We start from the raw sequence: 16347 nt of genomic DNA on the forward strand, positions 1-16347 counted from the left end.
GTATTATGCTTGTTCCTACTTTAAGCAGGTTCCCTAGGAAAGTTGAAATCTAGGGAGAGAACCTTTACACGTGGAACATGCTGCCATGTCAGCTACTCTCCCTACAAAGTCATGTTTCTAGGGAAACTTTCTTTCCCTATGATTTTTGTCAGCAAAGCCTAGGGCAAGGTTCATTTCCCGTCGAATTCGTCCCTAGAAACCTTTCCCTACGAAAATTCCTAGGGAAAAACACGTTTCCCTACAATTCCTTGGAGTTTCCCTAGGAACCAAAGTTGTAGGGAAACTTGACGTTTCCAGTAGTGTGAGTGCAAACATAAAACATACTCAGAGTGAAGTCGATGCATACATCCCTTGACAGTTGACACATTTGCAGCAAATGAAAAATAGAATGTAAAATCATTGGCCATCGCTTTTTTTTTCCTCCTAGCAAAGGCATTACATTTCATGACACAAAACTGGAGCACAATGCTGATGCTCCGATGAAGGCAAAGATGAAGTTCTCATTTGCTCTTCTTAGCCTATGGTACAACATAAGACTGACGGTTTATTTGTACATATCTCAGGTAAGCTTTATCCTACCAACAACTACAAAACTGCCACACTGCTGGCCACATGTATCCACTCTGATGCACTTAGTTTCTGACAGCAACCTATGGCTAAAATCTCACTGAAGTTTAACCTCTCTGTAAAATGGAAAACCTCAGCCCTCATCATCCGTGTCCATGCTGGAGAGCAAGCCCTTCAATGTCTCGTATGTCATAAAGGCAATTCCAACACTAGGAACGACCTTGAGGTACTCAGGGGCGATACCTCTATAAAAGCCACGAGGGCCTTCCTTCTGCAAAATGTCAGAAACAGTTCCAGTAATTGTTGATTTGTGGGCAGCTGTCCCACATGCTCCTTGTAGTTGCATCCGCCGTTTTACAAGATCAAGAGGAAATGTGGCTGAAATAATGAATGCGGCATTTAACATTCAAATTGTTGAAAAACATTACTTTTATGATGTAGACAATCAATTTAGTAATGGAAATGGATAAACTAATGTCTGTTTGTGTGCTGCCTAAAAGCACAAAAAAAGTACAGGTAGCTCCTCAAGAAATACATATTGTGCAAGTAATAAACACTGCAATGCATGTCATAGTTTCGTTTACTTAGTCAAGAAAAATCAACAATTAAGGGGAATTTTGAACAGATAGACTTACCTGTCGATGATGCAATGCCAGATAGGCTCCCAGAAAACAAGCTAACAATCGCAGTAGAGTCCTGGGGCCTGATGCACAGGTGTTCATAACCATCAGTGAGAATTTCGAACAACAAATTCAAGAGGTTGTTATAATATTAAATAGAGAGTAATAATGATGAGCACCTTTCCATTTGCCAATGGGACCTCAGTGATTCATATACAGAAAAGCTGATTGCTATACTAGGTCCAACTCCCTGTAATTCCTAAAAATTACTGGCAATCCAACTTTAAAATAACATATATCAGTAAAAGGTTCATGGTCTACCAGTAATGTGGCCCCAAGGCCTTTGTACAATCCTTTGACACCCTCATCTCTACAAATTGTAGACACCGCATGGAAGATGCCCTTGTAATACCTAGTTGTTTTCTGCAGATATTTTGACAAAAAGAATAACATGAAGCCTTGGTCAATAAAGCAACACCATGCAAAAGCTGATTTGGAGGATACAAAATTAACCACTGATGTTTTATTCAGGAAAAGAATAACAATATTACCTGTGTCGCCAAACGAGTACGGACAACATCCAACGGGTAAGTTACAGATGCAGCTGTTATTCCAGCCAAACCACCACCAAGCAAACGTACAACACCAACATTATTTGAGTCTCTATCCAAGCCAGGAACCATTTGGACAAGCTGAAATACTTATTTCAAATCAGCTCACTAAATAATATTGAATGATAAAGCTAATGGAATGGTTTATTTAAGTGTTAAAGCACAGAATCTTCGTGCTTACATTTTTGTAGCGGTCATATGAATAGAAGCTGATGGCAGAATAAGGTAAGCGATGAACAATTGTCACTAGATTTCCTTTCCAAAAAGCTCGAAACCCTTCTTCTCGAACAATTCGTGAAGCCTCGTGCCATATGCTATACTTCTTTAGAGCTGCAGCATCTGCATGCATACCTGCCACCTGTCAATCAGTATGTCACAAGCTCGTATAAGAAATTTTAGGGTCAAAAAACGGTGTTGACTATTTCTTATACATACAGATCAATGCCAGATTAGACATGTACAGAGAACTAATTAGTAACAGTAAAAGGAGTTAAATATTTTCAAGCACGAATCAAGAGTTCAGGACACTCGTTAAGCATCAGAATGAACCACGGTTATGCAAAGGGTGATAAACGCAAAACTGCAAATTATACGAAACAATATTATTGGTGTGCAGTTGGATAAATTACATACTGTGTCCAGTTACAAAGTTAGGTGAGATTCCATATTTGGTACATGGAAATAATTTGTGTATCAATCAGAATGTAGAACATAAAAACTCCCTCTAAATATTTTTTAGCACAATTCTGATAGCAAATGAAGTATTCGAATGCACTGAAAGGGAGTGTCTTGTAATATGCTTGCTAAGTTGCATTAATGATACGCATGTCATAGTCATAACTCGCAAAATCAGTGGCTACTAACACATGAGCAACCTAATTTTTCTTTTACCATACACATTCATGACAGTTCTTGCTAACTACCAGTCCCTGCAAACCAAAAATCCTATAACGACGCAAAATGCAAGGTTCTGAAATGTCGATAGACTTATACTGCATAAGCATAGGAATTTTAATTTTAAGCCCCCACATGAGCATCCAGATTCCAATAAGTCTCCTAACTCTAGTATGAGATGAAAATTCATTTACAAATGTTTAAACCCACTATCTAATATATCTTTCCTCAAGAACCTATGTTCAGTATCTAACTATCTACAAATACAAATTAACAATTAAACAAATGCATTTGCAAAACTAACAGCTACAAACAGAAAAATGTCCCCATCTCTTACTATTAGCATCCAATTCCTTTAAAAATTATTAAGTGAAACGGAACGACATCCAAAAAAGAATATAAGCTTCCCCTCAGTCTCACACCAGATATGTTGCTACTAGAGCACACAGAATCTCAAAACAACAGATGGTATTGCTTTCGCCCACCGATAATGAAGCCAAGGCCACTCAAAAGAGAGATTGCTTTCTCTTTCTGGACAGAATCCCCTCCTCAACAACTATCAAAGCAGTACCCAATCAATTAAAAATAAACAAACATACTACATATCTTTCTTAATTAGCTCCGTGTGGCTAGAGACCGACAATCAGTTGGACCCCAAAACAGGGAAAGAACATAACATCTGTGCCTAATCCCCTCAGAGGAAACAGGGAAAAAACGCACAAAAAAGAGAAAAACGCCTCTTTCTTCTGCCCCCAATTCCAAAACCAACGCTCGGCGATTCCAATCCGTACCACCACGCTCTTAGCATAAGAAGGTAGAAATTTATTTCTAGATAACCCAAGATAAAAGGAAGAAGATGTCTACCTGGAAGAGGATGGTGAGCCGCGCGAGGGGTGCGGTGCACGTCTTGCTGACGGCGCCCGCGAACCCACCGGCGGCGAGGTGCGCCGCCGTGCCGATGTGGCGCTGCTCCTGGCGCCGGCCGACGGCGGCGCGGCCGCCGCCGCCGTCGACGACGACGCCCACGCGCGCCTCCGTCTGCATCCGGATAGGGGCTAGGGTTCGCCGGTGTGAACGCGCCTCGCGTCGTTGCGGCGGCGCGGCCGAGGGAAGGGAAGGAGAGGGGAGGAGGGGCGGAATTCGAAGCTGCGAGGGTGGGCGCGTTGTGCCTTCCACCTCCTCACGTTTCTCTCTCTACCCTTCTCTCTCTTCCTCTGCCCCATCCCCTGTTCTCTTCTTTCTAGGTTTTTTGTTTAAGAAACTTCAGGACCCGGCACAAATCCGACTCGAATTTCGAATTCATCTATGGTTTCGTCACAAATTTTGGTAAGAAATTCTAGTGCATATCCGAGTCAAGCACGCGCATTTGAGTCTATACATTTTTCTCTAAATTGGACCCGCGCATCGGATTTTCTTGAATGTGAAAGCGTATTTGATTCGTGCCTCTGAGTTTTAGATTTGTACCGATTTATTTGGTCGGACATGGTAGCCACATCGAGCACCAACCAAACGTTCATGCGTACTTCCTCTGTCTAAGTATAAATTATTTTAGTTTTGTCATTATAAGTTAGACTTCTATAACTATGAGTTTACAAAAAATACACAAACCCCTATAAATATATTTATAGTACATTTATTTGATATGATAGTTATAAATATATGTTTTCTATATAAATTTGGTTACCGTTGATAAATTTCACGCAGAATGAAACTAAAACATCTTGTGTCGGATTTGGTGACTGGCACTCCACCAAGAGTTATCGTGTCGAGGGATGAGATTAGTCAGGTTACAACTGGTTGTGGAAAGCTCTAGATTCTGCCTTCTTCACCAAGTTGGGCCAGCCCATCAGTGGTCGGCTGGACCATTCATAGGCTACCTTGCAATTTAAAACTGATGGAATAGCAACAAAATGTCAAATGGACATTAAATGAGGAATGATGGTTGTGCAAGAACAGGACAAGTTGACCGTAGTCGAGCCTTGCCGATATAAGTATTGGTCACGTGGATCACAATGCGACCCGACAGGCCAACGGCCTTGGTCACCAAATGTTTGAGTATACCTCGTGCTCCTCACTCCTCAGCTCCTGCACCATAGAGCAGCATGAGCTGGAAGGAGATTCCCAGAATCCCAGCGTTGATTTGTCTTTTGCTCTCTTTTATTTTGGTGTTAAAATATGCATATGTAGTCCACTCATTTTTTTTCCCTCCGATTTGCGACGTCAGGGGCTCATCGATATGATATCATATTGCGAGTTGTTCGAAATTTTAAAACGCGAAAAATGGACGGCGCAGGAAACCATGGACCAGCGCAGGCCGCCCCTAGTTTCTCCAGGAAACCGGAGTTCCAAAGCATGTCAGATATCACTTCACTTCATCACTCGTTAGTGTCACTGCCGCAAAGATTCTTGAGTGCCACGAGCGACAGATACGAGAGAGATGGTGTGATGCTAATGGATCAGGATTAGCGGCGTAACTGCATGCGACAACGCGATTAGCACTCACCAAAGCAGTCTGACAAAACTACGCAGTTTTCCGTCGATGCCTTTCTGCTTCTGCGTCCCGTCTTCACCAGCATGGAACAGGCTTTCCTTTAGCCCACCAGCACAGCTCTATTGGGCCAGCAGGGACCTTTCTACTTGGGCCGGCCCAAGAGGCCCACATAGCTGAGATTACAAGCATATGCGTCGTGCTCATACTGATGCCTGGCCTAGTAAAATGCTCATACTACAAGCATACCCTCTCCCAGAAAGAAAGATGCTTCGGCTCAGACTACTGGCACAAAGATAATTAACGTGACTTTGGTACATAAATAACACGCAATTACCACAAGATTTCATGTAACAAGACAGTGAGACACTATCAATGAGATTTACACTGAACCATGTGACAGAAAGACTGATCCAGCTCCAGGTTTGCAGTGTCTGACAGGCTAGCCGGGCTGTTTATTTGCAGGAGATTGTGATATATCAGATTATCAGGGCCCAGTCCAGAACTCCACATAGGTATTGGGTGGAATATTTACAAGGTAAAGCAAGTATAATTCACATAAGATAGTTTTATGGCTGTACTTCAGAGAGCTATTTGACGATCTGTTAAAGTTAAACCATGTACACATCTTCTTATTCTTCCGAGATGATGAGTTGGCTGGGTCATTCTGAATCTGTCTGCTCAGCTTCATTGCCTCTGTCAGTCTTCTGTCTCTTTGGCTCCCTCTCTTCTTTAATGGCCATCTTCTCCTAACATCAATGGGCATATAACAATTTGATCAGAAAATTCAGGGTTTTTTTCTTGTGCGCAATCCACTTTCAAAACAATGGATGCGACTTCCTTATGAAGATCACACTGAGTGTCATTTCATTTCAAAAGGAAAAGATGAAAAAAAAAGGATATCATATTCTACCTTCTTATCGTTTTTTATGGGACTGGAGCTATAGGATGCAGAACAGCCCTTGACAATTCACCACCATCTCCGGCTTCCATTTTAACTGAACAGATAACCTGCAGCTCATCATCCTCTGTGGGGGGCAACCACGAGGGCACGGCTCTGGTGCGAACTGATGATAGCAGAAATTTTTTCGCCTGTACTCCCCTCAACGAGCTCCTCTGCTGAGAGACCGACGATGTCCGTAACACCTGTTGCGTCTTCCATTACTGAATCCAGCTTGTACCTTGGTTACCGACAGCATCAACATGGTTAATAACTTTCAGTAGGAAAAAAACAATGAGGTGCTGTGTATAAAGTTATGAATTTGAGAAGCCATGAGGGAATGGCAGCAAGCCAGCAAGGGTCTTTCAGGTTCTTACAGTGGAACAGGTAACACATTATTCGGACAACCTTTGATGCACAATGGTTTGCTTCCATCCCAACTGATCGGGCGATGGCAGTGGAAGCATCCCTTGTACCACCAATCCTTGGTGCTTTTTTCAAGGTGACTATGCACAGAAATATGGTCCCCCACTATAATGAAAAAGGGGAAATACCAGTGAGAGAGACATAAGGTTTGAATCTGACCATAGGGCACCAACTTACTTGTAATTCATGTGGGTTCAGGCTTTTGATTGAGGTGCTTTCCTTAAAAAAATTTGATTGAGGTGCTTTCCTTACAAAAATTTGCATGCACCGTTAATTAGGGGGATTTTCTCCGATGACATCTGCTTGGTCGCAGAATGCTCTCGTGTGTGTCATAATGCTAACCACGGCCTGTACTGTGCAGTCATGTTGTGCCAATACATGCATGGCTCAACTCTTGCAAAATGCTATTAAAAAAATTTATTGTGTAATCGGTCATAATCTCTCCATCTAATTTGAATGCTTATCTACACCTTTTGAATTAACAAGGGAAGAAATAAACATAAGAGGAGGATGAAAACTACAAAATTATGCGTAGACTGCATCACTGTATCGTTCCAAAAAAACGCATCACGGTACCAGATCCTCTCCATACAAAAGGTGCTTCATAGTTCAGACTACTAGCACTAGAGAATTAACGTGACTTTGATACGATGACACGTGATTCGCAACAAGATTTACACTGAACCATGCGGCAAAAGCATATTGATCCAGCTCCAGCTCCAGCTCTGCAATGTCTGACAGACTAGCTCTGCTGTTTGCAAGAGATGCTGCTACATTAGTGTCTAGAACTCTAGACAGGCATTGCAAGGAATATGAACAGGGTAGAACAGTTCTAAATTCACAAAGGATACTTCTATAACTTCAGCAGATGCGTTGTACTTCGACGATCTGACTAAGCATGTACACGTCTTATTTTTCTGAGATGATATCTTATTGGTGAAAGGGGGTCATTCTGCATGTCTACTCAGCTTCATTGCCTTTGGTGATCCTCTGCCTTTTTGGGTCCCTCTCTTCTTTAATCTCCACCTTCTCCTGATGTCCATGGGGGAAAAGAATTGATCAGCAGATTATTTGTATTTCATGAGTTCAATCCATTTTTTCCAAAATCAAGTGCAACCTTTTACATATCACATTACATCCTTAAATTTGGTGACATTTCGCTTCAAAAGGAAATAGAAGAATAAAGGAGTCCGATATCATATTCTACCTTTTTCGCTGGTGAACTGGAACTGTAGGATGCAGGGGAACCCCCTCCCTGTGGCGATTCACAAACACTTTCTACTTCACTCTCTTCTTTAACCACCATCTTCTCCTAACATCAATGAGCAAATTAAAAAGTAACTTGATCAGCAGGCTAGGAGTTTTTCTAGAGGTCAACCTACTTTCAGAAAATTGGATGCAACTTTCTTCTTCATATCACTTCACATCCGCATGCCATTTCATGTCAAAAAGGAAAAAATAAAAATAAAGGGATATTATCTTTCTACCTTCTTAACAATTTTTACAGGACACAGAAGAGCCCTCTTCCTCTGACAGGAGAGGGTCACCTCCAGCTGCCACATCAGCTGAACCAATGAGCTGCAGCTCATCTTCATTTGGGATGTGCTTCACCACAAAGCACCCGTTGGCGGCATCAATTACAAAGCTGTGGCTCTGGCGGGAACGAAGAACAGCTGAAATCTTTTTGCCTGTGACCTCTCCAGCAAGCTCCTCCGCTGCAGCACCAACAAGCTTCCATGCTAGCCCATCAAAGGTCATGACGTCCATAGTGCCTGTCGTGTCTTCCATCACTGCATTCAGCTTGTACCTTGCTTACCAATAACATCAACATGGTTAATAACTTTCAGAAGTACATAAGTACATAATTGGGTTCTGAATATGAAACTCTGAATTGAGCAGCCATATGAGCGAGTGGAAACCAGGGCCTTTCAGATTCTTACTGTGGAACAGGCGGTGGATTACTCGGGCAACCTTCGATGCAAAAGGAATTGATCCCATCCCAACTGATTGACCGTTTGCAGTGGAAGCATGACCGATAAAACCAACCTTTGGTGCAGTCTCTGCCTTTCAAGGAGGCTTTGCACAAAAATGTGGTGTTCTGGTACAGAGGAGAAAGGACAGGTAAGTGAAACTGAAACATAAGGTTTGAATCTGATCACAGTGCACCAACTTACCTGTAATCCATGTGGGTTCAGGCTTTTCAGCTGTTTGATTGTTCGCCAGCTTTTAACTAAGTCAGCTGGATTTACAGGATTCTGTAGCTGACACGGGAGGAGATCAATCGGTTTATGTGGATCAGTCAAACTGCATACACATAAAACAGTTAGCACTGAACTAAAGTATTTCTACACAAGTAATCATTGAATTCAGTCGGACCGCACATAAAACAGCAACATTTGGGACTTTTTGGCTTTGCTTGCAAACCTGCTCTGCATCGAAATTTCGACCAAGATCTCCGAACAGTGCAACATCCAATTCCCTTCCCCTGAAAATGGTACAATATAAAGTATATGGCCACAAAAAGGCAAAATGATGATTCATAAAGAATATAGGTAACAACCATCACCTCAAATCACGTAAACGTACATTACAAAAAGATATGTTACGCCAAGTTTTCCACTTCCAAGTCTCCCCCATTTCTTCAACGGATACTACGAACAAGCGAGGGAAAGGGCCAGATCAGAGCCTTCAGAGTTCAGATGAGTGCCAGAAAGAAAAACTTTATTGCAAATTATACTGTCAGCTCCCCCAACCTGCCAACCATGTACCTGTAAACAAGCATTTGTCGCCATTCCTAGAAGGAACATCGTCGAAATCAACAAACTCAAAGCTATGGAGAGGTATCGAAGAACCGGTATTGTCATCTATCTCATCTACCACTGTCTGTTCCTCCATGTAAATCATCAAGCCATTGCTACAGGCCATGTAGTCCTGCCGTCTCTGGACTACTGTAAAATCCGACAAGGTGTAGACCTTCCCTTCAACTAGCTGGTGTTTGAGCCGCTCCATCATGTCACCGGGGAGTGCACGCGCTTGCATAGTGACACCCTGCAAATCAGTAAAAGGAAGAAAAAAAAATAACAAAAGAATCAGTGCTGAGACTCAAGAAAAATCCTAATCAGGCACTAGGAAGTGAGGTAGCAAGGCTATCGTCACTTTATCAGTCAGTTGGTATGGACAACGGAACTTCAGTTGGGGAATGGATTGAATCACCTCCTCGTCGATCAGGAGGCAGTCGAGACTGTACTCTGTACCAGTATTTGGATTGGAGGCCACCCAAATCCTGGAGACGCACACCCGGACTCTGATTCATCCGTGATTTCCTATGGTTAGCCGGAGACAAAGGGGTGAACCCACCTTGTGATGAACCCGTTTTCGCCTGGGGGCTCAAGCTTGTCCTCATCCCTAACCATAAGCTGCAGTAAAACAGAAGGACAGAACAGAGATCAGTACAGCTAGAGAACCGCAGAGAGACATCAAAACAAGTGATGGATCTTTCGATGCTATCTAGGATGATCCTAATTCCCATCTCCATCACTAAAATCATGTGGCCCAGCTCAGGAATACGTGGTTCATCATTTACAGTTTACTAATGAAAGGGGAAAAATACAGCATCGATCCTAAATTGGAAACTGCGTAACGTTTCAAGAACAAGAAGCCTCGGACTCATCACCAACTCGCTACTTGCGGATATCAAGATGAAACGAGCAAGAACCAGAGATAAACATTATTGAAACTGTACCTCTCTTGGTGGAGAGATGGAGGTCTGCGTCGCGTATGTTTCCGATCAGAGTAGTGAAAAAAATGGTGCTGTTCGTGCTGAAGAACTGCTGAAACCGTGGTAAACGAGGAAATAAAGGAGACGTGGATCGTACGTGGATGGAACAGCGAGGTGACTGGTGTAAAGTGCTGTTGACGGGACACGACCAGTCAGCGAGGCTGGCCGGCGCCGCCCAAGGCGAGGGACCCCATAAAACAGTAGCAACAGTATGTCAAGCAGCAAAGTAGGACTATTTTAATTTAGGGTTGGTTTGCTTATTTGCTTATTTTTTAGCAAGTGTCACATCAATGTTTAGATACTAATTAGGAGTATTAAACGTAGATTATTTACAAAATTCATTACATAAGTGAAGGTTAAACGGTGAGACGAATCTATTAAGCCTAATTAGTCCATGATTTGACAATGTGTTGCTACAGTAAACATTTGCTAATGATGGATTAATTAGGCTTAATAGGTTCGTCTCGCTGTTTAGCCTCCACTTATGTAATGGGTTTTGTAAATAGCCTACGTTTAATACTCCTAATTAGTATCTAAACATTGATGTGACACTTGCTTAAAAATAAGCAAAGGAACCAAACGCCCCCTTAGAACTTCTAAGAGATTTTGAAAAGCAAATTATGGTCTAAACATAATTCGTCTGCAGGACAACTGCATTTTAGGTTAACTTTGTTATGATGATGTACGTGGGTAATTAAAACAAATATTTATATTCTTTGGGCTAGTTTTTATTTTGTAATAACATCAATGTATAACTCAGTAGGGGTACCAACAACCAAAGTGAACACATTGTTTGATCAGTACGTGTCAATTATCTCGAAACCAATCTGGGACCTATTCCCATGGCAATCAAAGCTGAAGATTTCACCATGTCTGTTTTTCGCGCGGGGGGGGGGGGGGGGGGGGGGGGGGGGGGGGGGGGGGGGGGCGATTGTTCATTGCTAACTGTATTTTCTCGCTTTGCCGTTAAAAGGAGAGACTCACTACACTGATCCCACCAACTCAACTCCAGCTTCTTTCACCCTGACCTAATCTAAATTCTAATGAGCTAATATTAGGCTAAGAACACACACGGCACGTATCGTAATGACTACTTTAATCTTGTTCAAGTTAGTAATAAGGGTCTGCCGCCGCGTCGAGAAACAGATTATTCGTCAGTCCAGCCGTTAATTAATCAGCCAACGGTCTAGATCTTTCTTGCTTTCAACCTTATTTTCAGCCCCACCGCTCTTCCCGAACTGCCACGTGACCGTCGTCTCCGTCTTCCTCGCACCCGATGAGTGGCACGGCGACACCGAATGCGAAACGCCCCTGCTCCCACCACCTCCCGCCCGGCTCCAGCAACATCCGCCACCTCCGCCGCCGCCGTCCTCCGCACCGCCTCCACCGCCCACCGAGGTTCCCCTGCCACCCGACTCCAATGGCGCCCTCGTTGCTTCCGCTCTGCCACCGTCTCTCCCGCCTCCACTGCCGGCCGGCGAGCCACCCCGCAGCTCCCCTACAGCCGAGCAATGCAGTACCCCAAATTCTAACATCAAATTCTTATCCCATTCAATTTGTAGTACAATTTTGGGTGACTGATGCTGACGAGGATTAAATCTCTAGTAATAGGGTCGCTGAATTATTCTAGCTGCAAGATCGAGGCGTGTACGCAAGGGTCAGCTAGCTGCGGGTTGCACGTACCTGCCTGCCCGTGCTAAGAAAGAAGCTAAGGTTCAGTCCTGCTTGAAGGGAATAACGGCGCGGCGGCGGCGAGAGGGCCAGCCGCGGTTCGCCGGCGTACGTGGGGCTCAGCGCGCTCTCTCCGTTTTCACGGCGGAAGGGCGACGCCGTCGGCCGTCTGGGTGCGCTACCTCCCTGGTGACCACAGGCTGGGCCTCGCCGCGCTGCCGCAACGCTATCATCTATAGATGCGCGTAGTATACGTAAGCCGCGAATTAATCCGTGCACGTAACTAGCAACTACTCCCTCCGTTCCAAATTATAAGTCATTTTAATTTTTTAAGAGTCAAAGCATCTCAAGTTTGATTAAATTTATACAATAAAGTAATAACATTAATGATACTAAATAAGTATCACTAGTTTCTTCATTAAATATATTTTCATAGTATTCTATTCGGTGCCATAAATTTTTGTAATCCTCTCTATAATTTTGATCAAATATAAAATAGTTTGACTCTACAAGAAAGTTAGAATAATTTATAATTCGGAACGGAGGGAGCAGTAGCCAGACACGTGAAGCAAACTCTCTCGGTGCATGTCTGCTAAGACGACACATTTACAGGCTATCAGGAATCAGGATCATACGCGAAGATTAATCCGAATCTGATCGGAGGAGAACATCGCTCTGGTCACATACTGCTTGTAAACGTGTTCGATCGTGTATCCATGTCCGAATTGCAGTGCCCTAGCAGGTCGCACGTGGAAATGATTTTACTGTACGTCTCTGGATTTCTGAAAACAAAACCTCATCACTGCATCAGATCCCGTCAAAGGCTTACAGCGACACAAACCGATCCGCATCCGCTGATCATAATGTCCAAGAATAATCCTAGTTCAGAGGGTAGCAGGATTCGCAGAGGACTCGGCTCTGATCCCACATGATCGATCACGTGCACTTGCGCGCGCGCGCGTGTCCTACTGCTAGGCTAGCTTCGATCAGGAGGTACCAGCCTTCCCAATCCATCGAGCTAGCACGCCAGCAGCAAGCAAGCATCATCTTCGATCAGCCATCAACCGTCTCCATCGCGCGCGCCATCATGGTGGTGCTCACCCGGAGCATGGCGGCGCGGCGCGCGTCGCTGGCGCACGCGCTCCCGCACGACATGGCCGTCGAGATCGCCGGGTGCGTCGCGGCGACCTCGCCGCGGCCCGTCGACGATCTCCGCAGCCTGCGCGCCAGCTGCCGCGCCATGCGCGCCGCGTGCAGCGACCGTGCTGTTGGCAGGCGCGTCGCGCTCGAGCGGGAGGCGGGCGCGATGCGGTGGTCGGATCATGAGCGTTACCTCGCCGTCGTCGGCAGCCTGTCCGGCGCCGGCAACCCCGAGGCGTGCTTCCTCTCCGGGATCGCGCTCGTCTTCGCGCACCGGTGCGAGGGCTCGGGCGTTCAGCTGCTCGCTCAGGCCGCTGCGGCGGGGCACAAGGTGGCGGGTTACGTCCTCGCCGTCCTCCTCTACAGCAAGGACGACGGCGCCACCGCCGGAGACGTCGCGAGGCGGCACATAAGGGAGGTCGAGGAGGAGGAAGCGGCGGACGGCAGCGGCGACGTCGTCGGCGGGTGCGCCAAGACGGCCAAGAAGAGGAGCAACACGGAGTGCGTGCGGTGCCGCGGGCACGCCGTCGAGGCAGTCCGGCAGGCGACGTGGAACATGGCCGACCTGCCGGCGCCAGCGGTGGTGATGGTGCAGCCGAAGGACGACGGCTACCGGTGCACGGCCAAAGGTTGCGGCGTGCCGGACGCATGGTGCGACTCGGCCGTGTTTTGCAGCGAGGACTGTAGGATTAGGCACGAGCGCATGATGTTCTTCTCGCAGCTGCCACTGACCGTCGCAAATTTCGTGACATAGGACTGTACAAATCGAGGACGATCTTCATGTATCAAACAAAATGCCGGTACGTATCAAAACGTATTTTCATACACACGTTTCAAACAAAATGCATGTCTGCAACTGCAACGGTGGCGCAGAAGAAGCACAGCACCAGCGCATCCATCTATTCAAAGCCTTCCCGCAATTTCACTAGATTCAGCTTCCAAATCGATGGATGTTATGGCACCAAAATATTGATATGATGGGCGGTAATGGTTGAGGATGTCGATGCATGTCTACACCATTAATTTCGAGTTCTGTTCGACACAGATTTAGTTGTCTATCGTTACTTCATAAACCAATGCACATATATGTTTCTTTTTTTTAGAAAAAATACTAGATACTCCTCTGTCTCAAAACCAAATCAGATCGTCCTAGTTTGACAAAATTTATGAGAATAATATTGACATTTACCACATCAAGAAAGTAAACTATGAAAATTATTCTATAATGGATGTAATGATACAATTATATCATAATTATCAATTTTTTATAAACTTATCCAACCTAAAATATTTTGATTTAAAATAAACTTAGAAATACTTATATTTTTAGAGGAGTATAGTTATATAAGGGCTCGTTTGGTATGGCTTAGGGGGCTTTAGCTTCGCAACTGTAGCAACATTGTAGCAGGTGGAGCTGAAGCCACGGGGAGCCATTTTTTTGACTTTACCGGCTTCACCTCCTTCCTAGTTTATTTTAAGGGCTCAGTATCCGTTCCGACTTCATGCTACAGTAACGCACAATGCTAAATTGTGCACGTTATTGTAGTGCGAAGCCGAAGCCCCTTTGGCCTAAGCCATGCTAAAGGGGGCCTGAATTGAATTGAAGCCCTCGGATCACATTGCAAGAAGTTTAAGGTGGTCATGGGACACGGGCGTGGTGCCACGCAGTTCTGTTGAATGCCGTTTGCACGTTCTCATGAAAGTTTACCGCAGCAAACAAAGCGGTGGTATATTAAGAGATAGTATGTAATAACCTCACCCACAGCACTAGCCATTTGACCACAAGCCATATCTTCAAACGCTAGTTTTTTGAAGCATGATGCAAACCATCTCTCTCTCTCTCTTTGCTAATGATGGTATGATACCCTACGTATATAGGGACCTCAATCACAATATTCATGGGAAGCACTTAGCTAGCTCCTATTTTTCAATTTTAACTTATCATAATATATGGAATTTATTCATACTCAGACACATATATGCAGAGTCCACAACTTATATTAACACACTCATATGCTTAGTAAGTCCTAGGTAATTATATATTGGTCACAAATAGCCATCGAAGTAGATTAAACTAATGGAGATAAAATCATTACGAACACAAGCATGCCTTTGAATTTTGGCATATTCTTCAGCACCCCAATCAACTTCTTTGATGCACACGTACGCCACCAACCAGCTACTTCGATGTAATCAAAAGTTTGAAGGTTCTTCAAATTTAAAAAAGGTTGGTGGGTCCGGCAAGTAGCTACTCCATGCACATTTACCTCTATATCAAGCTCCTGATATCAAGAGCTGACCTTCTGACTTGCAGGCCTATGAGGTGAATCACTAGGGACATATGCCCCCACTCAATTTTCGAAATTACATTCTAATGTAAAGCTTTTGATCTTTCGAATGGCAATAAACGAAGATTACACCGTAGATTTAGTTGTCATGTCTCCTGGAGGCGCGCCTAATCTCATTGGATTTGAGGGATTTGCAACAAAGGGTTAGGGATTTGATGTAAGAAGCAAGAACAGAGGAGGGGCGATCGTCGCGTCGGTCGAAAGAAAAAAAAAAGATTCGCTAGATTGTAATGGCAAGGGCGGGTAAATATTACAAAGTTGGATGGGTAGTTATCTCAATAGTTAAAAATTAAGTTGAAATGAGTTGCTATTTTGTAGCTTATAGAATTATCATAATGTGAGGTGTTGGATTTTATATTCTAGATTATAATCCGAACTATTTCATCACGCGAGATTAAAGGGGTGTTTGGATCCATGGATTAATTTTTAGTTTGGATCACATCGGATGTTTGGATCTCAATTAGAAGGACTAAACGTGAACAAATTATAAAACTCGAGACTAATCTATTAAGCCTAATTTATCTATAATTAGCACACATTTACTGTAGCATCACATGGACTAATCATCGACTAATTAGGCTTAATAGATTCGTCTCGTGAATTAGCCCTCGTTTATGCAATTAGTTTTATCATAAGACTATATTTAATACTCCTAATTAGTGTGCAAACATTCGATGTGACAGGGATTAAAGTTTAGTCCGGGATATTCAAACACCCCCTAAGCTAGAGTGTACTCTCTCCATTTCAAATTGCAAATTGCAGGTCGTTTTGATTTTTCTAGGTTTAAAGTGACATCCACGACTTACAATTTAGGACGGAAGAGTATAATTTACACGTAAACAACTTGGAAGAGGCTTAGAAGAG

The 16347-nt window shown here is 44.0% G+C and overlaps 2 protein-coding genes across 4 annotated transcripts; both read right to left on the reverse strand.

The window, feature by feature from the left end:
- Positions 1-377: 377 nt before the first annotated feature.
- On the reverse strand, positions 378-3923 carry LOC117854736 (uncharacterized). Its single transcript, XM_034736962.2, has 7 exons — positions 3557-3923; positions 1980-2156; positions 1739-1879; positions 1509-1610; positions 1367-1437; positions 1203-1270; positions 378-945 (listed from the first exon to the last, which is right to left on the reverse strand). Exons 1-7 carry the CDS (start codon positions 3734-3736, stop codon positions 701-703), a joined length of 984 nt encoding a protein of 327 aa, XP_034592853.1. The 5' UTR covers positions 3737-3923; the 3' UTR covers positions 378-700.
- A 3247-nt stretch (positions 3924-7170) lies between these two features.
- On the reverse strand, positions 7171-10491 carry LOC117854589 (uncharacterized). 3 transcript variants are annotated; one of them, XM_034736811.2, is made up of 11 exons: positions 10289-10484; positions 9904-9962; positions 9760-9829; positions 9315-9594; positions 9133-9197; positions 8928-9031; positions 8721-8850; positions 8487-8644; positions 8034-8353; positions 7754-7852; positions 7171-7578 (listed from the first exon to the last, which is right to left on the reverse strand). In XM_034736811.2, the coding sequence occupies exons 2-9, from the start codon at positions 9957-9959 to the stop codon at positions 8038-8040; spliced, it is 1179 nt and encodes a 392-aa protein (XP_034592702.1). In that variant the 5' UTR covers positions 9960-9962; positions 10289-10484; the 3' UTR covers positions 7171-7578; positions 7754-7852; positions 8034-8037. The 3 variants fall into 3 exon arrangements, with proteins under 3 accessions (XP_034592702.1, XP_034592701.1, XP_034592704.1); XM_034736810.2 differs by having other exon boundaries at positions 7754-7858; positions 10289-10482; XM_034736813.2 differs by lacking the exons at positions 7171-7578; positions 7754-7852; positions 8034-8353; positions 8487-8644 and having other exon boundaries at positions 8971-9031; positions 9113-9197; positions 10289-10491.
- Between the last annotated feature and the right edge of the window lie 5856 nt (positions 10492-16347).

This window comes from Setaria viridis, chromosome 5, assembly GCF_005286985.2.
Source record: "Setaria viridis chromosome 5, Setaria_viridis_v4.0, whole genome shotgun sequence".
NCBI classification, from domain to species: Eukaryota; Viridiplantae; Streptophyta; class Magnoliopsida; order Poales; family Poaceae; genus Setaria; species Setaria viridis.

Coding starts and splice junctions, on each gene's coding strand:
- LOC117854736 (XM_034736962.2), bottom strand. CDS start 3,736: ATGCAGACGGAGGCGCGCGTGGGCGTCGTCGTCGACGGCGGCGGCGGC. Junction 1,880..1,979: donor CATATGACCGCTACAAAAAT/GTAAGCACGAAG, acceptor TAAGTATTTCAG/CTTGTCCAAATGGTTCCTGG. Junction 1,611..1,738: donor GTACTCGTTTGGCGACACAG/GTAATATTGTTA, acceptor AAATATCTGCAG/AAAACAACTAGGTATTACAA.
- LOC117854589 (XM_034736811.2), bottom strand. CDS start 9,959: ATGGTTAGGGATGAGGACAAGCTTGAGCCCCCAGGCGAAAACGGGTTC. Junction 9,830..9,903: donor GAAAACGGGTTCATCACAAG/GTGGGTTCACCC, acceptor GTGCGTCTCCAG/GATTTGGGTGGCCTCCAATC. Junction 9,198..9,314: donor CGACAAATGCTTGTTTACAG/GTACATGGTTGG, acceptor GCTTGTTCGTAG/TATCCGTTGAAGAAATGGGG.